The 25,673-nt window shown below is 38.5% G+C and overlaps 3 protein-coding genes across 9 annotated transcripts in view; 1 reads left to right on the top strand and 2 right to left on the bottom strand.

Annotated features, from left to right (window-relative positions):
- The window catches only part of ddx20 (DEAD (Asp-Glu-Ala-Asp) box polypeptide 20), a 6,613-nt gene extending 2,497 nt beyond the window's left edge, over positions 1-4,116 (bottom strand). The window contains exons 1-9 of the mRNA XM_008413849.2: positions 3,872-4,116; positions 3,470-3,564; positions 2,590-2,758; positions 2,373-2,487; positions 2,140-2,282; positions 1,908-2,046; positions 1,734-1,792; positions 542-624; positions 338-443 (exon numbers count right to left, since the gene is read on the bottom strand). Of these exons, the coding sequence (XP_008412071.1) occupies positions 338-443; positions 542-624; positions 1,734-1,792; positions 1,908-2,046; positions 2,140-2,282; positions 2,373-2,487; positions 2,590-2,758; positions 3,470-3,564; positions 3,872-4,067 (1,105 nt within the window). The 5' untranslated portion in view covers positions 4,068-4,116. The remainder of the gene's footprint in view (positions 1-337; positions 444-541; positions 625-1,733; positions 1,793-1,907; positions 2,047-2,139; positions 2,283-2,372; positions 2,488-2,589; positions 2,759-3,469; positions 3,565-3,871) is intronic.
- Positions 4,117-4,906: 790 nt separating this feature from the next.
- On the top strand, positions 4,907-9,421 carry parapinopsina (parapinopsin a). The gene is given in 6 exon segments (XM_008414696.2): positions 4,907-5,290; positions 6,190-6,280; positions 6,368-6,455; positions 6,458-6,610; positions 6,692-6,934; positions 7,019-9,421. Coding segments are annotated over 6 exon segments (1,029 nt in total). The 5' UTR covers positions 4,907-4,962; the 3' UTR covers positions 7,145-9,421.
- LOC103467457 (cyclin-dependent kinase 17-like) overlaps positions 8,361-25,673 on the bottom strand; it is a 46,938-nt gene continuing 29,625 nt past the window's right edge. For 4 of the 7 annotated variants that reach the window (XM_008413852.2, XM_008413856.2, XM_008413855.2 and 1 more), the window contains 14 exons: positions 21,528-21,653; positions 16,720-16,776; positions 16,517-16,631; positions 16,275-16,369; positions 16,129-16,191; positions 15,640-15,763; positions 14,866-14,986; positions 14,254-14,351; positions 14,046-14,151; positions 13,886-13,928; positions 13,706-13,796; positions 13,545-13,622; positions 12,703-12,824; positions 8,361-10,698 (listed from right to left, as the gene is read on the bottom strand). In XM_008413852.2, coding sequence (XP_008412074.1) covers positions 12,721-12,824; positions 13,545-13,622; positions 13,706-13,796; positions 13,886-13,928; positions 14,046-14,151; positions 14,254-14,351; positions 14,866-14,986; positions 15,640-15,763; positions 16,129-16,191; positions 16,275-16,369; positions 16,517-16,631; positions 16,720-16,776; positions 21,528-21,653 — 1,221 coding nt within the window. In that variant the 3' untranslated portion in view covers positions 8,361-10,698; positions 12,703-12,720. The other 3 variants (XM_008413853.2, XM_008413858.2, XM_017305803.1) reach the window with 2 other exon arrangements.

Raw genomic sequence — 25,673 nt, 5'->3', positions numbered from 1 at the left:
GATGGATGGATGGATGGATGGATGGATGGATGGATGGATGGATGGATGGATGGATGGATGGATGGATGGATGGATGGATGGATGGATGGATGGATATAACATTTGGAATTTTTGTTTGCAATGTTTTGTAATTGTTCCGTTTCCATCCTGCAGGTCTGCAACAGGACTATTAGTTTCCTGAAAAATGTGAAGCACACAGAGTTGATGCTGCAAGAATGATGCAACTTCTCGGCAAACAGCCATTTTCACTGTAACATCATCAGCCACCTGGGCCAATATAATAGCTGAAGGTCAAGCAGCACATATTTCTGTTCCCCTTTAATTAATGGAGACCTACCAAACCGCCCGGCGCGTCCGATTCGGTGCATGTAGGTTTCCCAGTCTTGTGGCACATCTAGGTTGATCACCAGGTTCACTTTCTCTGCATCTATTCCCCTGGAAGTCTGCCTCAGACGAAAGGAGGACAGAATCGAATTTATTCAGCTAACACACACATGCAGACCCAAGAGGAGAGTGACTCATGGAAAACATCTCGTCTCACCAGGTCGGTGGAGATGAGAACTCTGCACTGATACTGCTTCAGCTTGGACATCGCCTCGAGCCTCTGGTCCTGACTCAAACCACCTGCATGGATCAGAACACGTGTCATAACTCAACTTTACTTCACATCACATCTATTATTTCCACTTTTATTGATTTTCATCACATGAGCAATGTGATGAAGAAGCATATTTTTGATTATCCTGCCAAGACGGTAAATTGTGTGGCCCGATGAGCACAACTGTGCTTTTTGGGACATCTGTGTGTCGTTTTAAACATCAGAGCCACTTTGACTGAACTGTTGACTTCTTGAGAGAAAGTGGTCGAAACTTGTGAAATCATCAAATGGCGGATGTCTTAGTCAACAACAGCACTACTGGCCACGAGGTGGTGTTTAAAAAAACTTGATGCCAAATTAATAATAATAATACTCCTACATTTTTAAATGTAGAAAAGATTTGATTTTATTGCTCTACTTTTTTTTAATCAAACCTTAAACATGTTATTTGTTGGGTAAGGGGAGATGAAATGGAAATCCTGAATTTTTACTTGATTTACTTTCTTTTTCCGTTGGTTAAATATTTTTTTACCTGGATTTGAAGCACTTCACAGGCTTCACATGTGTTACAGTTTCCGAACCTCCTTAATTTAATCTGTATCAATATTATTACAGAAGTATCACAATATTTTTCTCATAATATACTAGTACACTATGGTCCATCCACAGTTCACAGGTATGTACTGTGAAACCTAAAGCTACAGTAATGCTGAGGCTAATGTCAGTTTTTCCTTTCCAAAAGCATTTCTCATTTGCCCAGCTGCTGCGTCTTTATGATAATAAACTGAACCGCGGACTGGAGCAGATTTATTAAACAAACAAAAATATGAAGTGACATTAAGGTCTTCAGACAGAAGGAATAAATACAGATTATACACAATAGTTTTTAATATTAGTTCTGACAGACTGTGTAACTCCAGCGCTCGGAAACACACAGAAATCTTTTTTTGCCTTTTTTATTAACACAGGTCGTTCGTTTGGACCTCAGTCGTAACCGTTCCTTTTAATCACAGGTTGCTTCGACCAAACAATGACTCGTATGCAAATGGGCATATGCGCTGCTAATTTCAAATTCCGGCTAATAATATTCTCCCTCTTTGCTTTATTTTATTTCATATCACAGTTTTAACCTCACCTGAAATACAAACTGCAGGTAAGCCTTTGGAGGACAGGATGTCTGCCAGGTGCTGAGCCCTGAGGGAGAAATCCAGCATGTCAGAAATATATCTTGATGTCTCCTTTCTTCATTGTGATAAAGATATCCAATAGCAAATGTAAGAAGGAATATGAAAATCAAATCTGTTGTTACCTGGTGTGGAGGTTAGAAAACACCAACGCTTGGTTGAATGGGATTTTACTGAACAGCTCGAGCAGGTGCTGCACCTTCTCCTCAAAGACTTTGTGAGGCAGCGGATGAGACGGCAGCAGCTTGTAGTACTGCTTCAGACCTGAGCGAACACAGCAGATCATCCTCATCTCAAAGGCAACGGCTGATTTCAAGTGTCAGACTCTTCTGATCTTTACTGTTAAAAGCGTCTTACCTTTCAGGCCCATGTCGCTCGGATTGAGTCTAACAAAAGTGGGCTCGTTCATGTAGCGGGTAAGGTGTTGAGCAAGGGATTCTGGGTAGGTGGCAGAGAGCGCAAGCATTTGCTTGTTGACAGGCAGGGACGAGAAGATCCAGCTGAGAAAGAGAGAGAGAGAGCACAGAGACGGGTCAATTTATGAAACGGGATTTGAATTCTAGCAATAATCGGCGCTGAACTGGTCTGACTTGATCTGCTCCTGGAAGCTGCCCTCCTCCAGCAGCTTGTCTGCCTCGTCCAGGACAAACAGCCTGACGCTGCCGGTGGACAACATGCCCAGCTCAATCAGCTGCTTGATCCGACCTGAGAAAGCAGATCCAAAAACAATATCATCAAAAACGAACATCACCATAAAAACAACATCATAAGGAGATCATGTCCATCAGCTTCCCTCAGGCCTCTTACCAGGCGAGCCCACGGCAATGTGACACTTCTTCAGATGGGCTTTGTCTTGGCTCACAGGCCGCCCCCCGATGAAAACATGACACTCCAGGCCCTCCATGGCGCAGCCGATGGCCATCACCACCGAGTGGATCTGCACGGCGATCTCACGTGTCGGAGCCAAAACGAGAACCTAAAGGAGAAGAGAAATTATTGTTGGAAAAAATAAATAAATAAGAGGATGTATCCAATGCAGTGAGACAAGAGCTTACAAGGTTGGAAGAAAGTAATGCAGGTTCATTTGAACTAGACAGGCTTTCAGATTATTGAAAATTATTCTCTTACGTGATAAGCAGCTTATGGTCAACAGATAAAAGAGACCTCAAGTTAGAGTGTGTAGCGCTAACCATCTGTCTATGGTCTGTTACTCCTGGATCGGTGCCTCTGTTTCCTGTTTTGTGTGTATGCTGTGTATTCTCAAAACCCCAGCCAGTCCTGGCAGAGGCAAATGGCTGTTCACACTGATCCAGGTTCTGCTGGAGGTTTCTTCCTGTAAACGGGAGATTTCCTCTCCAGTGTCGCTACATGCATCCTCGGAATGAGGGACATGCCCATTCAGGAGTGAATGCTTCAAGGCGACTAGGTTTCCTTACATAAAAAAAAATATCTAATTTGAATAATGAACTAAACTTAATGAACAGTTAAATAACTAAGATAAATTGCAATCAACTGTAGTGAACTGACATTTTTTGTAAAGTGTTTCGAGATCACATCTTGTAAATTGATGCTATATGAATAACCCGAACTGAATTAGAGCAACAATAGAGTGGATTTAACCAACGATCCATAAAAATATGAAATTATGTATTCCACTCATGAGTGCCAGTTTATTATTTCCACTCACCTGAGTGGAGGGATTCTCCAAAATAAGAGAGTCTAGGGCGATGGTGACGAACACGCATGTCTTTCCTGTCCCAGACTTGGCTTGTACAATCAAATCTGAAACGAGGTGAACAAAAAAAATCTCATGCAATGCAGGATACGAAAACAGATGCAGCTACCGATATCTATCTATCTATCTATCTATCTATCTATCTATCTATCTATCTATCTATCTATCTATCTATTGATCGCAGGCGCGACTTTGCTCCTCTGTTGACATTTTTTATTCTGAAGCAGCTTCTGTATAATCTTTACAGACTGAATAATTTCGGACTGCAACCATGCTCAGACGTGCTGTTTCTTATGCTCAAATATCATCCGCACACATCAAGACAGTCCCTGACTGACACTAATCTACGCCTACCGAGTCCGCAGCGGCCCAGCGGGATCGCCTTGAGCTGGATCGGGGACGGTTTCTGAAACCCCGCGGAGGACAGTCCGTCCAGCACGGCCTGAGACAACAGCAGAGAGCCGAAGTCAATCCCCTCCGCCAGAAGCACATCTTCGGTCCTCTTTCGCGTTTCTATGTCGTGAGCTGCTCTCCTCATGGAGGCAGCCATGTTTGCTGTTTACCACCGGTGATTCAAACAAGTTGAACGCGCCGGGAGAGCACTGACTTAGCGCCCTCTAGTGCCGCGGCGAAGGGATAATACAAGAGAATTTCCAGGTCTGTGTTTTCCATGTTTGAAGCTCAGATATGATCAAAGATTCTCAGTCCCAATCAGCTATAAATTACCATACGAAAATAATGTAAAAAGTTGTTAAAAATATGTAATGATAGTTATTCTTAAAGCACAGAAACCTAATAACTCACGGAAAGAGCATATTATTTAACTATGCATGGTTTAAATTCTTGTCTGTATGTCAGATTTTAGCTACCCATTCATTGAAACATGTTTGTTTGGACACAAAGGTGAAAACAGAAGATAAATTATAATTATAATTATAATAGGTTAATTATAACATTGACCTATAAATGTTTTGTATTCTCTCATATGTTTCTATTAGATTTTCCAGGGTTGATAAAGTTAAAATAAAAAAAAAACAATGGTTTGGAAAAAACAGCAAATTATCAAAACCAAACCTTTGCATAATTTTCTTGCAAGCTGTTATTGTCATCAAACTCAGCAATAATGGAAAGTGCAGTCTAAGAGGATATGATTAGCATTATCTTTATAATCTGGATTTACAGATTTAATCAGCAAGAATTAGAGATTATCTTATTAAAGCAGCTGTATTTCAGTGTCTTTTCTGTTCCAGATCACCCGTCTTGTGGAAGATGGTGTAACAAATAACGAGCAGATGCTGTTGTTTCTTCTGTTGTCATGTTTTGAGAACCTGCTTGATAAAAAAATAAATAAAATCACAACTTGGAAGTTCTGGATTTGAGCTGCATTTATCTGCTTTTTTTTCCACTGTGGAGTTCATCACCCAATTGAAACATTGGGTTTAAAAATGGAGCAAGTTACCCTCACTGGAAACATCTCATCTAACAGTTTAACCCACACAGACCTCCTGTCTCAAAGGGGATACACAATACTGGCCATGATCATGGGTGTGTTCTCCTTGACGGGGATCATCTTCAACATCCTCGTGATTGTGCTGACGGTGAGACACCGAAAGTTAAGGCAGCCGCTGAGCTATGCCCTGGTTAACCTTGCTGTATGCGATCTGGGCTGTGCTGTGTTCGGAGGCCTGCCCACCACTTTCAACAGTATCATGGGACGCTTCAGCCTGGGTCGGTCGGGCTGCATCCTTGGGGGCTTTGCTGTTTCCTTTTTTGGTGAGTCAGTTCTCCTTTATTTTAAATCCTAAAATCAAACTGCAGCCTTTAAGGTTGATTTGCTTTTTACATGAATCCTTCATTTGAACCGCACATTTTGATAAATAAACTTCCTGCTCTTCATTTTGTCTTGTACTCCAAATTTACTACTCAGCAAAGGCGGAGCATCATAATGTGTGTAATCTGTTATATCAGATGTCAAGTTGCAGCATATTGTTTTATATAGCAAACCCACAATTATTATCTTTCTAACAATAAAACAATTTTATCAAATAAATAAATCAATGATGTAGGATTAATTTTTTTTTTTTTTACAGATAAATACATTTGTAAAAGCTGAACATTTTTAAAGATGTGAAGACAGTTGTTGGTGCTCTGATCTTTACTGCCACTACTTGGTGCTATTATAGAAAATTAAGACGTAAGCAGTCATCCAGGCATCAGTGCTGCTTTTTATACAGTTCTGGTTCCTCGATTAATCTAGTTTCTGTTGAAAATGTAGATCATTTCCACTGCTTCAGAATTTAAATGGAATAATACTGAGATGGTTAGTCAAAAGAAAGACAGAAAAAAAATTGCACCTCTAAAGATGGTACCAGTATCTGAAAAGAGAATCGAAACCGAGACAAAAAACAAAACAAAAAAAAAAAATTACGTTACCAACACTAACACCACAGGGTTTAGCATATAAAATAAACAGTTTTTCAAAGAGCCTCATTAGTATTTATTGATTGCATCTGGTAGATATTTGGAATAAACCAATAAAGATGATGACTGAAATATATTTTTGAATGATTAGAATTTAAGAACAGCTTATTTAGCTTAATAAGAATAACAGAATCCTTTTGTATCAATTATTATAAATTCAAAGTAAAGTTCTAACATGTCTTTTCTCACAGGTATCTCAGGTCTTTGTACAGTAGCTGTCATTTCTGTTGAACGTTACATCGTGGTGTGTAATCCCATGGGGGCTGTTCTTTTCCAGACCAGGTGAAATGTACCACCATCTTTTAGCAGACTAACTCTGTAAAAACTACAACAATGTTTCCTTCAACATGCTGCTCATCTGGTCCACAGGCATGCAGTCGCAGGCGTGGTCCTCTCCTGGGTTTGGTCGTTTGTGTGGAACACCCCGCCTCTGTTTGGGTGGGGGAGTTATGACCTGTCCTGGAAGGAGTTCAAATTTCCTGCGCACCAAACTGGTACAGCCGCGATGCTGCTGACATGTCCTACATCGTTATCTACTTCTCTCTGTGTTTTGCGGTGCCTTTCTCCACAATCATAGTGTCCTACTCCAGACTTTTATGGACCCTTCACCAGGTGATCAGTGCCCGTTCTGAATGCACTTCTTTTGCACGCTGCCTGTTCTGTCACAGTAAAATCCTCTGTGCGGTTCCACAGGTCACCAAGCTGCAAACTTCTGAGAGCAAGAGGACTGACTGTGCAGAGAGGCAGGTTGCACGCATGGTTGTGGTGATGGTTCTGGCCTTCCTGGTCACATGGCTGCCTTACGCAGCAATGGCCCTGGCTGTAATCATGGACTCCAGTCTTTATATAGACCCTGTCATTGCCACCATACCTGTTTATTTAGCCAAGAGCAGCACTGTCTACAACCCCATCATCTATATTTTCATGAACAGACAGGTAAGGCTTCATCACTATTTATCTGCACACACACAAGCAAACACAATGCAGCAAACTGTTAACCAAGAGGTGTGTGTCTTTCAGTTTCGGAGCCATGTCGCTCCTGCTCTTCTGTGTGGATGGAGCCCGTGGCCCTCTGAAGTCCAGATATCTGGTGCTACCACCACCGTAGCTTCAGTAAATAAAAGCAACAAGGTTGTTCTGGAATAATCTTCAAAAGAATAAAAAGACTTTTAGAAGGATTGGTTTAAATAGTGAGTTATACAGTTACACACTGCCACCAGATGTCAGAGTGATATATTGTTAAAAAAAATGTACAAAAACTGTGAAAAGAAACCAACCAGTTGTTTCCATGAGTTCATACTATATTAAGTTTTAAAATATTTACCATTAGCTCGCTTTTCACTCTATTTGTTTATCTGTACTTTATTATTTGTGATATGATGAATTAAATTTATTGTCCGCTGTTTCTGTGTTTTGTAAAATTTCTTGTTAAATTACCATCACTATTAGCTGTTGTTATGGATATGGAGTGCTGCCAGCTTGAACAAATAACACGGAGGGCCTGGTTGCCTTGCAGCAGATTTACTTGAGAAAAGGAGAAGAGGAGTCGAGTCGTAAACTTAAATTTAATAAATTAAAAGCACGATGGGTACCGTCTTATTTGGAAGTGGACAATTAAATATATGTCATTTCCTTACATAACTTTGTCATATTTTTATGACCGATTCAGGGTGTTGAGCTGGAAAATCAAATCACATATATTTATCGTCAAGTATTACGGTTTGATCAGAAAGTCATGCCACCTTCTCAAATAAACACATGTGCAATCGAACAATTTCCATGGCTTTTTATTGATTACAGAAATATTGCTAGGACTTTTATTAAAGAAAGCAAAAAAAAGGGAAAAAAATCTAGAATGTGAATAGCTGTATCAAACCTGTACATTTCTATATATATACAGAGTGAAGGATCATCTATGTACATGCTACATACTGTCACACTCTAGGAAAATAAGTAGTCCTTACAACAGGCAAGGGCATGGGATCGCTTGACTTTGTTCTAAATCCATTTCAGAGAAAATGCAGAAACGACCCAAGGTCAGTGTCCGAAGCAGATGAAACTCAGGCCTTCTGACAGATACAGTACAAGTTGACAAGTCAGCTAACTGGTGTGTAAAAACAGTTGTGTGCTTGAACACCTGGTGCTTGGGAGGAGCGACGTTGGCCGTCCAGGTTCTGGCAGCCTGTAATACCAAAATGGATGAATGAACAGTGCAGTGCCCTCCACACTTACTGGCACACCAAGTAAAAAGTATGGAGGAACTAAAATGATTCAAATAACTTTTTTTTATTTTTATTGCAGTGACATAATCTCACATAGAAAATTCTGCAGAAGTTCCCTAACAATGATTTGTAGATTTTCCTTTTTTTTTTTTACCTCCCTTAATGTCCATGGTAACAAAATTAACTTGGGTTCTTGTTAGTCTGTTTCAGTTGTTTTTATCTTTTTAATTGTTGCTCTAACTATATATTTTATGACTTACACATACAAAGCCATAACAGAAAGTTTCAAAATTAAATAAAAAATTGAAAGTTGTTGCTGTGTTTAGGTTAACATCTAAACTCAAAATAACTTTGGTTACAATTAATTAATTGGAATAGTTATTAATTTTGTAAAAAAAAAGAGTAAACATAAATTACGTTTTTTTCTGCTGAATGAATATGTTAAAATTAAATCATTGTTCTACGACTTCAAATGCACTTCAGATTAGTTCACTGCAATAGAAATATACATTTTTTGCTGTATTTTAATCTTTTTTTTCCCCAATTGATTTTGCTATTCCAATCTTTTTACAAGGGCGTGGCAGGACATACGGAGGACGCTGCATGTCTGAGTGCCTAAATACTGTGTCTCAGCTGACTTAGGTTTGTTGTATAACCTCTCTTCACATTCTTACACTGTGTTGTCATTGTCTTTGCGATGTTTTTGGTACAGTCTTCTGGTTCACTCTATGTGTTGTAGGGTGTAATATTCATGTGATAAAATCATTTCCCATGCAACACGTCCTGCGGCAGCTACTCCACATACCAACATAAAAACGTGTGTTTAATACGGAAACATGCTGAGAAAGATGACGGGAGAAGGACGCAATGTAAGGTAGTCTCTGAACAGCAACGTTACAGTGGATCTAACAGAGAATGAGTGACAACACAGACTGAAATTCTTTACATACAGTTTAAACCAGCATCGCAAAAGGACTTCGGACCATGATTTGCTCTACTGGGGAAACACGCGATCACCTGCACCTCACAGCATCCACAGAATAAACACGAGCAAAAAGTCCTGAGCTCAAGGAATGTGCAACATGTCCCCAGCTTATCACCCACTGTTAAGACTGAGAACAGCATCCTGGAATAATCATTGCTTCTTCTGAAAAAGTAAATCTCATGATCATATATACAGATTTATAAAAAAAAAAAAAAACAGCACATAAGGTTTGACAAAAGATAGTTTTTTTAAGGGTCTACTCATGAGTTAGAGGTAAAATCAGATAAAAAGAGGACAGTTTAACACTAACACCTGCACATGAGACGACGAATAACTTCTCAGTCAAGGCAAAAAGGACGAGGGAGGGAGGTGTCTCGGAATCAGCAGGTGAGGATTTGTACACTTCCTTTACCTCTTCAGTGATATCCTTCTCAAAGAAACAGATCAACAGCATCCTGCAGTGTAGTGTTTTTTTGTTTGTTTTTTTGTTTACAGCATTGTAGGAATGCAAAGTTTTTCAAATATAAAGTACTGAAGTAGTGCAAAAAAAAAAAAACCACACATCTTATCCATGTCCTATCGTTTCAATGGGCTCATTTTTGGTTTCTCAATTGATTCTTGTTCAGTCGTGTACTTGGCATCCTACTCTGCTGGAGTGACTGATGAGGTAACAGAAAGACAGCCGCCCTGACCTCTGCTGGGCAATAAGGTGCAAATGTTTATCTCTGTAAACTCCAATTATCTACACACTCTCCATTTTCAAGCGAGCCATTAGTGTGAGTCAGTGTGTGTTTAAGAGAGATGTATAAAAAAAAAAAAGACAGAGAAACATCATTTAAGGAGTTGAGCAAAGGTTTAGGGTTGAGGTGCAATGCTTTAGAGTTTGGATTCAGGCTGAGGTGTGCTATGAAAAAAAAGCAAGAGGTCTACAGCTTAATCAATCTATGTACAGCAATAATTCGGGCAGAAAATATGAGTGCACACCTCTTACTCTCTTTGCCTTTGATTCGTGTTCACTTTGACTCCTTCTTCCTCACAGCTCACTGATACAGCAAGTTCCGTTTCAAATCTGAGTCAGCTCACATCATAACGCTGCCCTCTTCTGGACAGCAGTGGTAGTAGCAGCAAGGAGAAAAAAATATATTCTCCCACTTTTCTTCCGGCTTCACTTTTTATTTCTTTATTATTTTTCATCTTTAGGGTTGAATGGAGTCTTTTATCTATAAGTCAAAATTCTTCAGCCATGGATTCGTGTGATTTTATTGTCACATTTCTTGCATGAATGTGAATGTGCGTGTGTTTGTCTTTGTTTTCCTCTGGTAAGAGTGTATGACTATGTGTGGCAGGGTGTGCGTCGCTCCTTCACTTTGTGTGTGGTGGAACATTGGTAAATGTTCGTCTCGATGAGACAGCTCCACGTGTCACTTCCCTCTGCATCTCACCTCCCCGCCAACACTAAAACAACACACTCTGCCTCCTGTTCTTCCCCTGGCCTGAGAGGGAGAGAAAGAGAGAGAGAAAGAGGAAGAAAGAGAGTTTGGATTCATTTCTGAAAACAAATGTTTGCAAATTTCCCTTTAAGAAGCCAGGAGTAACACCACTGCATGACATGCAAGACTGCAACAATTGCTTGGTTACATGTTCAAACAAATGATTTTATCAATCAGTTGATTTAGCAAATCATTCCAATGATTTTGCATTTTTAAGCTTCACTGGAACGTCAGTTAGGCTGATTTAAGTAATGATTTAATTTCCCAGTTCCAGTTTTTAATTTACAATTTGTATTTTCCCAGACAGCCCTCATATATTACACTACAATAGAGACACATAATTCACGTTGTATCTAAATGTAAGTAATCATTAAACTGAACCAGTAATTGCTGCAATTTTTCAGGTACACATTCAGTAAAAGTTTTCTTTTTCCGCATCTGCTAATCTTCACTTGGGGGTACCACATAACTCGTGAACCGTTTTGTTTTATTGGAACTGTTGCCACGTTTTGTTAATAATTGTCAGGTTTACTTTCTACTCTATTTCTCTGCAGATGATGCTTAACTTTAAAAAGAAGAGAACTGGAGTCATGCTGTTAGGCCAACAACTGCACCAATAGGACACCATGTACTAACCCCATATGAAAAGAAACTTAATATCAAATTTGTGTGTAAGAATGGAACATTTTCCTAAAGTTGAAAGCTACATCAGCACAGTGGTCTGTTTTTTTTGCTCTTTTCAGTTTAGGTGGTAAAAAAAAAATAAGCTTAGTCTTTCAAAACAATAAAGTGACATGGTAAAAAAGAAATATATGTGAATGAATAATTTACAAATACTTTCTAGAAATGGATTACGTCAGTTTCGTACATAGTAAACGTATAACTATCAATGCTGGGTTAATAAAATAGTCATTTTATACTATAAAAGTAAATCGCTGTCATCCAAATCATAAATACTAAATGAATGAACTTATATGCAGAATATTGTCAACAACCATTGGTAACTATATTGATTGGTTTCTCCGGATTAAGTGTACCTTACAAACTGGTTTCTTTGTACTTCTGTTCGTTAAACATTTTAGTTATAAAATAACTGTAATAGTGTCAACTTCCTTTAAACACTAGACTTTCTGTCAGTTTTTAACCTACTTGAATTTGCTCAACCTTTTTTAAAGGTGGGTAGGTGATCATTTGGGAAAAAAATCTGGATTATATAAAAGTTAAGAAGCCATTGTTGACTTTGCTTTATGTTGCACATATAGAATCCCAATATAACAACTTTGAAATTTGTGGTTTTAGTGTGAAAAAATGTGGAGAAGCTCAATGGGTATGCTCACTTTTACAAGGCCTTGTACTAAGTGTACATGCATTTCAACCACAGCAAAGAAAACTCCCTCTGTTATTTGTGTCATAGAGTTTCTCTAACAGTTGTCCATACTTACCAGCGCTTGCAAAACGCAACAATAAAACATCAAAACACACATTTCCATGCTAATAAAAACAAAAAACAAATCCACTCTTCATAAAACCTAAACTTACAGACTCATGAAAATGCTAATTCTCCCGCTGAAGAAACCTAAACAGGACTGCAAATGAAAACAGTCAAGCAATAACCAGATTTCTGATTACTAATTTTGTACCACAGCTTTACCGAATCCCGAAATAAGCACTGCCAAGTGGCTCACTAAGAAAAAGGAAACTGAGATGACGCTTCTTGGTTCAGGGCTTAAAAGTGTGGCAAGATACAGTAGATGAGAGAAGGGATATAAAACAGCAGAGAAAAACCTCTTTCAAGAAAACAATTAAAACGGTGAAACCTCAAGGTGACAAACATCTCAGAGAATGGAATAAGACGTGATGAGGAAACAGTAATGTAGTGTGGTGTAAGGTGCACATAAAGTCAGTTTGCAACAAAGACAAGATGCTGAAAGAAGAAGAAATGCCAAACAGCAACAGGAGAAGGATAAGTGAATAGAAGACAGTCTGAGAGGAAGAGACAGTATTTACCAGATTGTTAGGGCCCAGTCAGCCAGTGGAAGTGGAGGAGAGATTGTGACTCTGAGCCCTGGGATTGGCTGCCTCTCTCTGGAAGTACTGCGAGGGTGCAGAGCCTAGCTTATGGGCCACCGCTTTTTTAAGGGTCAGGGAACGGGGAAGGTTGGGAATATTGAGGTGTTATGGAGGAGTTTAAGGCGGGAACACAGGGGAGGTTAGAGAAAGGATTAAGGCAAAGATGAGCAGAGCAGAAGAAGAGCGCATGGGCACCAAAGAGAAAAGACGGTTTACTTGAACAGGACAAAAAGACAACAAAAGGTAAAACAAGATGTGCAAACACAGACTGAGACTAAAAGACAGGAACACTAGAAAAATGTTGGAACCGTTAAAACAGTATCTATTATTGGCGTTTTATGTTTTTGCTAGGTTTTGAACCAAATTTAGAAACTAAAGATGACTAAAATGCCATACATATAAAACTGAATTGCTAATGTGCATAGCAAAAACTGTGTTTGAAAGATTAATGAAGAAAGTCCAGCTGAGGTTATGTAACAAGCCTTTACAGTTACTGACAGTCAGTCAAAATTTCAGAAAGCCAATGTTTACTATACATTTTGTACCTCTTTATGATTGATAAATATTGATATTTAGGGTTTTAGAGGTTGGACCTTATGAAGAAGAACTGTTTTGTGACAAGACCACAGAGTGTTATGACACACAACATAAAGGCAACGCTTACAGAGAAAAAGGAAAGCAAAGAGGAGAGAGACAGGGAACAAGTCCTGTTGTCCTAGTTAAGCAAAGGTGTCCTAAATGTTGGTCTTTCCTTCCTCTGTTTGTTATCGGGGACTTACTTGATTCTGGGTGAAGTGAGGACCTCTTCCCTGGATCTTTATGCAGCTGGATGCCTTTTATGGAGAAGATGGAAGCAGCTAAAAACACAAAGACACAGGAAAGCGTGACGAGACAGTTTTTGTTGAAAGGCGAATATTCAGTTCATAATATTAGCACTCACTGTCAGGCAACGATTGAACGTGCTCTCCCAGAGTTCTGAAATATGGGTGTCTTAGTGCCTCCTCAGCTGACACACGATTCTTTGCTTCAAACTGGCGATAAAGAGACAGGGATGCTAATTATTTATCCTTACTTTTCTTAGAGTGCCTCGCCTTCATTAATAAAAAGAAAGGTACTTCACCTGTAAGAGCTTTAAGAGCAAGTCAAGACCATCGCTGTCTATCCTGTGGCAGAGAGAGAAGAAAATCTGCCAAAAATCCTTTCAAACAAATCTAATACTTCATCTTTTCATATCACAAGAACTTTAACATGAAGTACACAGGCTGTATTAGTCAGAGTACCTGGGTGCGTGGTTGACAATGGGTTCAGCATGGTAGCGGGGGAAATTGTACGTTTTAAACTGTTCACTTGTCGTTATTCCGGGCCATGTCGCTTCTGTGGGAGTACCTATTGGAGGGAAAAAATAATAGTCAACAATCAGCATCAAAAACATAAAATGACGAGGCAAAAAAAACCCAAAAAAACATCCGGATCTGATGGATTTCCCACCAAGAATACGAAATATGAGGTGCAGTTCATCCTCCACAGTCGATCCAGGGAACAGAGGTCTGCCTGTGATCATTTCATAGAAGATGCAGCCAACACCCCTGGAAGAGTAAGATAAAATATGGTTCAGGTAAGAATTAGAGCATGCAAGGAACGCATTAAAATGTTAGGTGAGAGAAATAGGCTTTAATACAAAGCCTTATGAATCTTACATAATACAGCTAACTGTAGAGCATGACATTTTGATACTATTGTAAGCTTTATCTATTAGCAAACACTATGCATCTCAACAGTGCAGCCTCTGGGAAAATAAAACTGATACAGATGAACACCAACAGGAAGAGTAATAGATTTTCACACCAAGTATGTCTACATGTGCAGAAAACATCTGATCATTTGAAAATTTTAGTGTAATGGAACCGCAATTTACAGTACCTATCACCTTGAAACTAATAACGCAGCCGAGAGAAAGGAAAAGTAAACAATAGCATGTTCTTTTTCTGACTACTTTTCAACTTTTAAAGTCTTGAAAATTATCTGCAATAGAGAAAAAAGTATAGACTAAAAACAAACAGTAAATATCTCAGTATTTGTTGAGCTGATATGTTTTCTCACCACATATCAATGGGTGTGGAGTACTCAGTCGAGCCCAGGAGAACATCTGGGGGTCGGTACCATAACGTCACAACTTCATTTGAGTACGTCTTTGTGGGGACAGACTTGGCCCGAGCCAAACCTAAATGGAAACACAATTTCTTTCATAAAATATTTTCACAACTTACAAAAACAATATTGTTTAAAAAAATTATTGACCTTTATATACACTTATGAATACATGAATATGTTTTAAATTTGAAGTGTTTGGAAATTAGTTTCAACAAATTTTAAGTCAGTGTGTCACCTTCCATGTTTTACCAGAGGGGGGCAGTGTTGGGTAGATTTCTACAACCAGTTCATTCTGAATGTGGAGGAGGTGAGCATACTGTAGTAGGCTATTGGGTCTGAGAAATAGTCTCAATTTAAGAAGCAAAAATTGTGGGTTTCACAATAATAGTCTCATTGTTAGTCTTCAAACTCTTGCGACAACGAAACACAACAAAATACATTTTCTTTAGTACTAATAAAGGGTTATTTGTTCTGATTCAAAGGAAGTTTATGACATTCAGTCACATAACAGCATAACCAAGGGAAAAGTGTTTTTTTCTTAAGTAAAAACATTGTAATTACGTCTGGGAATTCAACAAATTTAAATGTTGAATCCTCAAGCTTTATTTGAGGATTTTTTGTGTGTGTGTGTGTGTGTGTGTGTGTTTTTTTCAAGTAAAAGTTCAGTGAGTTCAAAGAGCGACAGACCACATTCTGCTTGTAGACAGTTAAATGATGCCTTACCAAAATCTGCCAGCTTGAGCTCTCCTTTCTCGTTGATGAGCAAGTTCTGGGGTTTGAGGTCTCTGTGGAGAACCTTCCTTCTGTGGCAGTAGGCTAGACCTCTTAGAAGCTGGAATAAGAAGATCTGAAAGAGGCAAAAGGAGTATATGACTTAATGTAGCTACAAAAACTAGGCAGTATGAGCGGAGATATCATTCTCCCCTTCGTAACCTAAAATACTTCCATTAAAACAATATATACCACTAGGTATAACTGCAATAGAATAATAAAGAAGCAATTAATAATTAAAGTACACTTTAATCACATTAATTAAGAATCCTAATTTATTCACTGTATTAGTTCCCTGATTTTCATTATAATGGAAAACCCGTGCGAGCATTTTTGACCCATTTCTTCCTCAGACAAAAAAGGAAGCTCTCTTCCTTCAGTAATAGAAATGGGTTTTCCTTTTTAAATAATGCTTTTATGTACCCAAAACCTGGAAGCTACCTTGACGTTGTGAATACTCATGATGCTCCCACAGTCATCCATATATTGCTTGAGATCTTTTTCCTGTTAAAGGTGGCAGGAAGACGCATTAAGGTTATGAACATCGCTGTCCGTAAAACACTCTATGCGGTTTAGTAGGTACCTACCAGATACTCAAACACCAGAGTGAGGCACTTGTCAGTGTGGATGATGTCATGGAGGGTGACAATATTGGCGTGTTTCAAGTCTTTCAGCAGAGACACTTAAAAGAAGAAACAAAATGAGCCATAAGAACTTACACTGACATCGCTTTTACAACAATTAAGTCAATTCTTCTTCTTCTTCTTAACATGTATTGTGTTACGTTTATGTTAGGGGTAGCATGAATGTTTTGATTGGAGTGCAGTACCTTCTCTTATGGCGGTGCAGGGTGCTCCTTCCTCATGCTCCAGGCGTATCTCTTTCAGAGCTACCAAATTGTCTGTCAGTTTGCTTCGGCCTTTAAACACTGTAGCGTAGGTGCCCTGCACACATGGAAAGCGCGAGTGCATTTGTAAATCTAAAATCTGAGAGCTGAATATCGATTGAACTCATTTTCATTATTGATCTAACCTCGCCCAGCTTGTCCAGTTTGATGTACGTCTCAAGTTTCCCAAAGCCAATTTCAGACTACGGGAGGACAGAAAAGATGGGTTAAGTCAGGCTGATTCACTGGATCTTGTCACGCTGTCACTGTGCCAGTTTGGATCTGTTTTCCATGCGTCTTATATGCAGGTAAAGCAAGCCTTTAGCAGTTCATTACGTTAATTGTCTCTTGAAATCCTCTGTGTCATGGTTATTGGAAGTAAAATCCAGCTATGTCTGGGAAGAATCTGAGTCAATAAGCCCAGTTTTAATACATAGGTACCTTTGTGCCTAATTAAAAGTGCAATGTCTACAAGACCTGCCATCAACACAAATCTTCATAAAGTTAAGCCATTTTTGTCAAGAAAAATAAACACTCAGTGACAACTTTGTCAGGTAAACTTTCCACGTACTCAACTGAAACCCTATGTTGCACAAAAACTGCCCTAATTCTTCATGGCATAGATAAAATCTGGTAACTATGCTGGCCATTGGGAACACTGATATGTTCACGGCACCAGTTTGGAATGACTTTGGATTCATTACATAGTGCATTGACCTGCTACAATCAAAAGACGAGTATACGGTTGTCATAAAAATGATGAACATGATCAGTAGCTCAGGTAAGTTGTGTCATTTAAAATGTAATTAGCTTTCAATAACCAGACAAAGTGTGCCAACAAAATATCTTCTCCACATTGCAAGCCTGAATACAAAATAGGATGCTTTCATATGTACAAAACATTATTGCCCTACCACCTGAATGTCACCACTAAAATCAAAACTCATCAGAAAAGACAGTTTTCCAATTTGTTATTGTCCACAGAACTGCTGATGCCATTCTGGTTGAGCGTGAAAGTCTCAGGAAATCGTCAGCCTGTGAGGTACCATCAACTTTGTCACTTTCAATGTCTCTTTAATTCCCTTTCTTCACCATTCTGATGCTCAACTTGAACTTCAGCAAATCATCTTTACCAACTGTAGGTCTTAAAGACATTTGACTAGCTGATTTACTATTTGTATGAACAAGCAATTGAACAGGTATACCTAAAAAAAATTCTGATGAGTGTAATTATTTATTGTAACATATATATTCTCAGCCTTCTACTTAAAGTAATTAGACTAAATAGAGACAAATATGTGAAAATAGTTACCGTAGGTTTTTAAACCATTTCTATTGAGAGTATTTTCTCCATCAGAGTAAACTCTGGATGAATCCTGTCTTGAGTTAATATCCAACAGGTTCAACTCTCGCTGTATGTCACCCCCGGGTTTCCAGGGCATGAATTATTAATAGAAAAGGCTATGTCAAGCCGTGACAGCCACAGGCCTGTCAGGGTGTATCCTTCTGCCTCTTGTTTACTTGTCTCTGTCAAACATATTTCAACCATGTTTTAATTGTTTGTGCAACAAACCCCACTATCCCATCATAGCATGCATGTGAATGCCAGGTCAGTGCATGCATTTGTACTTAAGCAGGGGGGAGGGATATCCATTGACCAACTTAGCTGATGAAGCATGTGATCTCTGTAAGGGGAGTGCCAACATTTTAGCAAGTTCAGAAACAGGAACAGAACAAAACAAATGATTGGGATTAGTGCATACTGCTGTGCATAACTTAGCTAATTTAATCAAATATGCAATAGAATATAGTTCTTTTGTACCTGTTGGCAATGACTGTGACTTTGTTAACCTATGTCTTGGTATCCGCCCCAAATATAATTCCATTGTGCATCAATGCACAAAACAAGGTCTATAAAGTTATACATAAGAAAATTTGGTGTGGAACTGCTTGACCGGTCTGTAAAAAGTCTTGACTTCAACTAGAAGATCTTCGGGCTAAATTACAGCGTCGGCTCTGAGCCAGACCTTCTCCGACAGCAGGAGGAGGTTTATAAACACGCTAATAAACCTTGTGGAAAGGTTTCCCAGAAGAGCTGGAAGGTGTTTTCAGGTGCACTGGGTGGGTCGACTTCATATAAAACTCTATGGATTATGAATTAGACATACTTCAAGCTCTAATGTAAGTTAGTGACTCTCCTTCTGGATGAGAGTCATTTTCATGAGTAAAATTCAACCTCTAAGGAAAAAAACAGACATTAATACCACGTTGTCTCAGTCTAACCCTATTTCAATCCTATACTACAAGAAATAGTAATTTAAAAATCCTTAATGGCTCTTGTCTACTTCAAGAATCCCTAAAAACAAGACAGGCTAAGCTTTTTGCATCAAACCTACTTTCTTCAAATGGTCTGCCATCTGAGTACTTAATGCTTTGTGCACTTGCAAGCAGTGAGTGAGTGAGTGAGTGAGTGAGTGAGTGAGTGAGTGAGTGAGTGAGTGAGTGAGTGAGTGAGTGAGTGAGTGAGTGAGTGAGTGAGTGAGTNGAGTGAGTGAGTGAGTGAGTGAGTGAGTGAGTGAGTGAGTGAGTGAGTGAGTGAGTGAGTGAGTGAGTGAGTGAGTGAGTGAGTGAGTGAGTGAGCACTTGCTTGCATATGCTTTCGATGGCATCGGGTTCATTTCTTTCCTAACGCTTCAGTGAGCTTACTCAGCAGAACTAGGTCAGAACAAGTTTTAGAGACAAAATTAAACTAACGGGACAATATGAGCATGAGCGTTGCATGAGTCTGTGCAGGGACAGTGGAAGCTGATGTACAGAGAGGAACCTCAAGCAGAAAACGCCAGAGCTGAAACGTCTGCAGCTCTGACGAAAATGTGTACTGAGAAGAAAACTCCATTACTTCAACAACATTTCATTTGCAATTACGGTTCTTTTATGCACTGCTTGTAAGAAAGCTCAATGCTGTGAGAGAGATGGATGGAGAGTGTTTGAGTGGGAGAGAGAAAATGACGGCTTTCTGCAAAGAGAAGTGGAGGATGGCAATGAGAGGCGAGAGTAAAGAAAAGCCCTTTTATTAACATGACGAGCCCAGATCACGTCAGAACATTTCTATAAACAAGTTGCAAACCCCCATAATACTACAGAACAGTTTTAGAAATAAGAAATAAGCTTTTCAATCCAACCTACAACTTCATTGTGTAAAATTGTATTTTACTGGCAGACTGTTTACATTCGATGAAATAAAAATGGCTATTGTTTTTTCTAATAATCTTCATTGTGAGATCAAATACACTAATGAAACATGATTTTTTAAAATGCTTTTCACATTAACCAGTTGCTGTGGCTGTGGAAATGTAGCGCTTTGACATAAAACACCAGGTTATCGCACAGCATCGTGTAATCTCAATGCCCTGCTTTAAATTATTGATTATCTACGGGCAACAACTATGACCGAAAACTGATACCAACCAAATTCACTTGCATTACACAGGAGAAGGCTCGGTGATCAAAATAAAGGTTTCAAATAAGGGTATCTGCTATGTGACACCAGACACATGCCGTCTATGTTATGGTAACAAGTGGCAAACACACCAGCAGCCCACAGCAAAACACACCGGTTCTTCAAAACAGAATATAGGCTTGATTTAGCTGGAGTATTTGTATATGTAAAAAAAAAAAAAAAAAGAAAAAGAAAAAATGAAAAAAGAATTCATATGCAGAAACGTGTAAAATGTTACAATAAAAAGCCATATTTACATAAATCTATCTGTGATCCAGCTTTCCAAGGACATAGCATACGATCAGCAGTGGATAAAACTTTTCTAACCAGAGACCTTCTGTTTGTAAGGCCATTATTAACCTTCTCATCCCCTTGCTGTATTTTGTTTCTTCTTATCTTCACTCAGTGGCTCACTTCAAGGTGTCCTGGAGTGAAATCCTATTCAGGAAAGGAGCTGCGACAGATGAGTCTGACACTGCTGCTGAATTATTGATTGATCTATTACATCACATACATTTAACAACCCAGAGGATCCACAGCTACACACACAGGTCGACAGACCCAAAAAAACTCCACATCCACACGGCCTAATTTTACAGCAAACTACTGCGACTACAATCTTTCTCTGTTTCAACTTTTCACCTTCTATTTTCCTGCAGACCTCTGAGCAACTGTTCTTTGCTTTCATCTTTGCAAGAGTCCTGCAGAAAAGCTGCAAACCGCTTAAAGGAGGGAGTATGAGGCAGTGTAGTGGCCCTGTTCAATAATTACAGCAAATATATGATCGATGGAGGTCAAATCATCTCGAATTTCAAGGCATTTGGTAATCTGGTTTGAAGATGCGTATCGGTGGAGCAAGCTAAATTTGATTTCAAATACAGCAAATGTGCGACGAACTGGGTGAGTGAAACCCAGAGCAGCGAGGAAGGCACACCTGAAAATGGAAGACGGCAGAAACATTATCTAATAGAAGAACCAAGATGAGTATTAAAGGGATAAAAAGTCAAACGTATATGAACATTTTGCATGTGAATAATGATTTTTCTATTCTTCCCATCATCCCTTGCTCTGTGATCTCCTCCCCTCCCCATCACCCCTCCCTTCATACCCACAATGCTCTTGTCCTCGATACATAATGCAGAATATCTCATTCTTCCCCCTGCTGAGGCATTGTACATCCTGTAGCATAACTCAGTGTGTGTTCGAAACTGGGCTGAGCCTCTCTGCTGGCTCTCTGTGGTTAGAGTACAATACCATTAATCAACCGTTACAGCGGCTCACAAAGCCCTGGATAGCTCATCTTGCTTTAATTTCCAACAATACACGATCAAATGAAGCAGGTGACACCCAGCGATATTGACCAATATGTATAAAGATAACACATATGGAGCGATGCAGACTCTTTTAATATAAACACACACTAAAATACATCATCCAACTGCAATTTATACTGACCAGTGATGCGCGCCGAAGTCTGCGGCTCATGGGTTTGTCAAAGGGCGGGCTGTTCATGGCAAACTTCTCCAAGTAGCCCTCTGGCAGTCGGATATCAGCAGGGAGAGACAACCGCTTGTTTATGTCCTGAGAAAGAAAATAAGAAAGGAATGCTCAATATGTGCATTTAAATTAAGAGAGTAAACTCTTTTACTTTTGATTTGACAGCAGGAATTCCATAATAATAACAACCATCCAATTAAACATTAAAACCAAAACTGTGAAAGCTTGAAATAAATATTCAATAATCATTATATCCATAACAAGGAAGACCACATTTCATAAATTATCACAGTATACTTTGCTACAAGTTGTACACCATAGTAATATAAGAATAGCTATAAAATGCACAGAGTTGCTTTAAAAACATTTTCAAGATATTCAAAACATAATAGAAATATCCTTTATTTTCCCTCAGAAAGCTTTAAAATTATTTAATATTCAAAGTTTAAAAAGTTTAATCTTTTTTTTAATGTGAACAGGACAAATATAACTGTGTATATTGCTCTGTGTCTATTATTAGTACATACTGAAGAATGTTTTCATCAAATTGGGGAAATGTAAAGGTTTTAATTAGGATTCATAAAATCTTAAACACTTAAAAATAAGTCTTTCTGAAGTAAAGAAAAGAAGCATTTCAATATTCATGGAAAAGAAAATGCATTACAGGGACTGCAACTCACCACAAAAACAAAGTAGCAATATTCAGCAGTTACAGCAGACCACAAGTATTAGAGCAGAAATAATGACAATAATATCTTTAAAGGGATAAGAGACAGAGTATTTTTTTACAAGGTTAACTTGCTTTTTAAATTTTAGATAAATTCAACTCTACTTTGAAGCATCATTAAAGCGTTTGCCATCCAAACAGCAAGAAATCACAGCCTCTGATGTAGCCCAGAGCAGTATGGATTACCTGTAAATGACTCTGGCTGCTTAACAGTCCTGCCTCTGGACGACTGACAGAAAATATTTGTGTATTATGTAACAATATTAAAACAAAGGAGATGATGCACATTTGTGCTTTTCAAATCCATCACATTTTTTTAACAAAAACCCAGAAGATAATTTCTAATTGCAAACTTTAGATCAGAAATCTGTCTTGCTACTTTTAGATGTGAGTCTGTTTGAACATACCTGAATTAAAATACTAGCTTATGAGCAGGTCTCTGTACAACTTGACTAGATGTGCTGTTCAAGTAATGGACTTTCAAATACTGAGTAACTTCTAAAAGTAATTTTTTTTAAAAATAAAAAAAACATTGTTTTTAATGCTGAAGAAAGCCTACAATTCAGAACAATAATTAAAATTGTGATAAAACACTGGCCAATCATGATTTTCAGTTTTCTTTTAGTCTAATGTGCAGATTACACTTTTGGACTATTCAGATTTTTTTTTTTCCCAAGGGATATAAAGTATGAAAGAAGACAAAATGCTGCAGGTGATGAGTTAATACTTGAAACCCAACAGAAAGTTAAAAAATTACAATATCTAATCTTGAGTAACCTCAAAAAAGTGCATTAAAGTTGTGATGCATTTATAAACCAATAATAGTACCAGCTACCAGTTTTTATGTTTCCGTTCTTTATTCCTTTATTCCTATCAAGAAAAAGTTTAACAATTTTTATCTCAGATCGATAATTTGTTTTGTTGTTTAACAAATAGTAATCACTGCAGTACCTAACAACTTAAATATTTTACCTAAAGGTAAATTATATTGTTGTATATTGTAATTAAATTTAGATGATAACACATTTTAACCTAGTCTTTAGTTACAAAGCAGATCACCATAGAAATGCTCTTGAATAGTTCTTGCATGCAGCTTACTCTAAAACAACTGAAACAACTCGTCATTCCCTACAATAAATTGCCTCTTCTATGTTATCCATGTAAAACATATTCACCAGTGCCAGTCACAATTTGTTTCCATGGCAGCTGCAGCTGATTGGCCAAGCCCCAACACCCCCACAGTGTAACTTCTTGATGTGAGCGTTCAAAATAATCTGTGTAAATTTACATGAGAACATTGGCTTCAGGCTACATCAGTGTTTCTGTATCTTTTGGGATATAATAATAATAATAATAATAATAATAATAATAATAATAATAATAATAATAATAATAATAATAATAATAATAATAGATGAATTTCAGTGTTTGTAGAAGTTTTATCTGAGCTGAAGTTGCATCAACCAGATTAACAGCAGGCAACTCAACAACACAGACGCATAACAAACATGTAATGGCGTGCCTGATGCTTTAGCAAATGGTTAATAATTTCAAGCAATAAAAGAAAACAACAAGAAACAAGAGATGGTAAATATGCTTTTGAACAAACATTTGAATGAAAAACAGGAATAGAAAGATATCACAATGTCTTTAATAATAAGAGAAGCCTTCATTCATGTGTCCTGTTTGAGGGGCAAAAATGGTATGAGTCACAAGTTCACAAAGGCACTGGGACGCATACACGCTCATTCACTACTACAGATTCAATAAATCCCCCCACACCCACACACACAAATACACACGTGCATTCCCCATACTCACAATGCAGATCAGCTCTAGTAGCTCCCTCATTGTCCTCCTCAAATGTGTTTTTCAATGCACTTACACACACATGCGCTTTCAACAATGTATATGTCTGTGACCTGATACATGACTGCACACACAGTGATGGAGAGCGAGAGAGAGAGAGAGAGAGAGAGAGAGAGAGAGACAGAGTGGGCTGGCACTGTGATGGTTGTGCCATCCACATGCTCAAAAAGAAGGAGGAGGGGAAGGAGGAGCAGAGGAATGGACAGATTCCTGAGGGGGAAAAGGCAGATGGGGGGAAGGGGTGAATAAAGGAGGGGTGATGGATATGGAGAGAAACCACTGCTTTTATCTTTTTTTGCCCTTTATTTCTGCATCAGGGTACTTTAGCATCCTCAGATGCATAACCATAACTCTGCCTGTCTTCCTTATAGCAAGAAATATTTCACCCCAACCTGTTTTGCTCCCACACTTTTCCCCCTGAACCCCTCCCCCCCCACTCCGTCTTCCTGCCTCTCCTCGTGGTAAACATGCTCTAAATTAGTCCTTTCCACTGCTTACAGCAGTCAGAAACTGGGCATCCAGAGGCATTTCCAGAAATACTGCTGTGCTCATCAGTCTGCAGCTCCTTCGTAAAGATGCAGACTGACTGAGGCTTGAGGGAAGTGCTACATTCAAAACAAGGTTCTGAACAGAAGCCTTAGCTGAGTGTCGTTAGCACAGGTACAGTTACATACAAAAGTAATGCTAAATGGAAAATCTGTTTCCAAGATTTGTCTTTGCTCGGAGTACACGCCAACAGTGGACAGAAAAGTTGTAAATTATGCTGGTTTCTTTTTCATAATTTAATGAATCCAATTAATAAGTCATTTTGTCAATGCCCCTGGCATCTGTGAGATACACACAAGGTGTCTTGTGACATTTGCTCCTCCTGCAGCAGCTGCAACGGTGTTAAATGCCAACAGCGAATGCTGCAAATACTCTGCAGTTTACTGGTGATAAAAGCAACAGGCTTCTCTGATAATTCAGCTGTAAGAGTCCGGTGTAAAGTCTTAAGACCCTTCACCACTTAAATTGGCTGGAGAAATTAATCTGAGGACTTTTACTGTTGACAGAAGCCTAAAAAAATCTGGAAAGCTAATAGTACAAACTTGTGCTAACAACAACATTTTTCAATGCTGAAGTTTTTATTGAAGGCAGAAGGCTCAGTTTGTTAATTTCAGTAAAACATGATGTGGGTAACAACTAAAAGAATAAGCATCGGACAGTAATATACTTATTAGTCTAAATAATAAAATTGCTCAAAATATAATCACGTTTTTGAGCCAATATTGTAATAACAACTTATCAATATTGTAATAAGTTATGAAGTAGTGGGTGTAACATAAAAATAATCTTTAAAATTTGTAAAGTGGAGGCTTTAAGTTATTCTACACAATTAGGACTGCATGTTTTACATATAGTGGTTTTCTAAGTTGTTATATTACAAATACGGTGATCTGCCTTCTGCAGGTAAAACACAAAAAGGTTGCTGCTTATAGTTACTGATTCTAACCACTTTAATCCCAATA

Source organism: Poecilia reticulata, linkage group LG7 (assembly GCF_000633615.1).
Source record: "Poecilia reticulata strain Guanapo linkage group LG7, Guppy_female_1.0+MT, whole genome shotgun sequence".
NCBI lineage: Eukaryota > Metazoa > Chordata > Actinopteri > Cyprinodontiformes > Poeciliidae > Poecilia > Poecilia reticulata.
The sequence above is the reverse complement of the archived record's forward strand: the minus strand, read 5'-3'. Positions and strand labels throughout refer to the sequence as shown.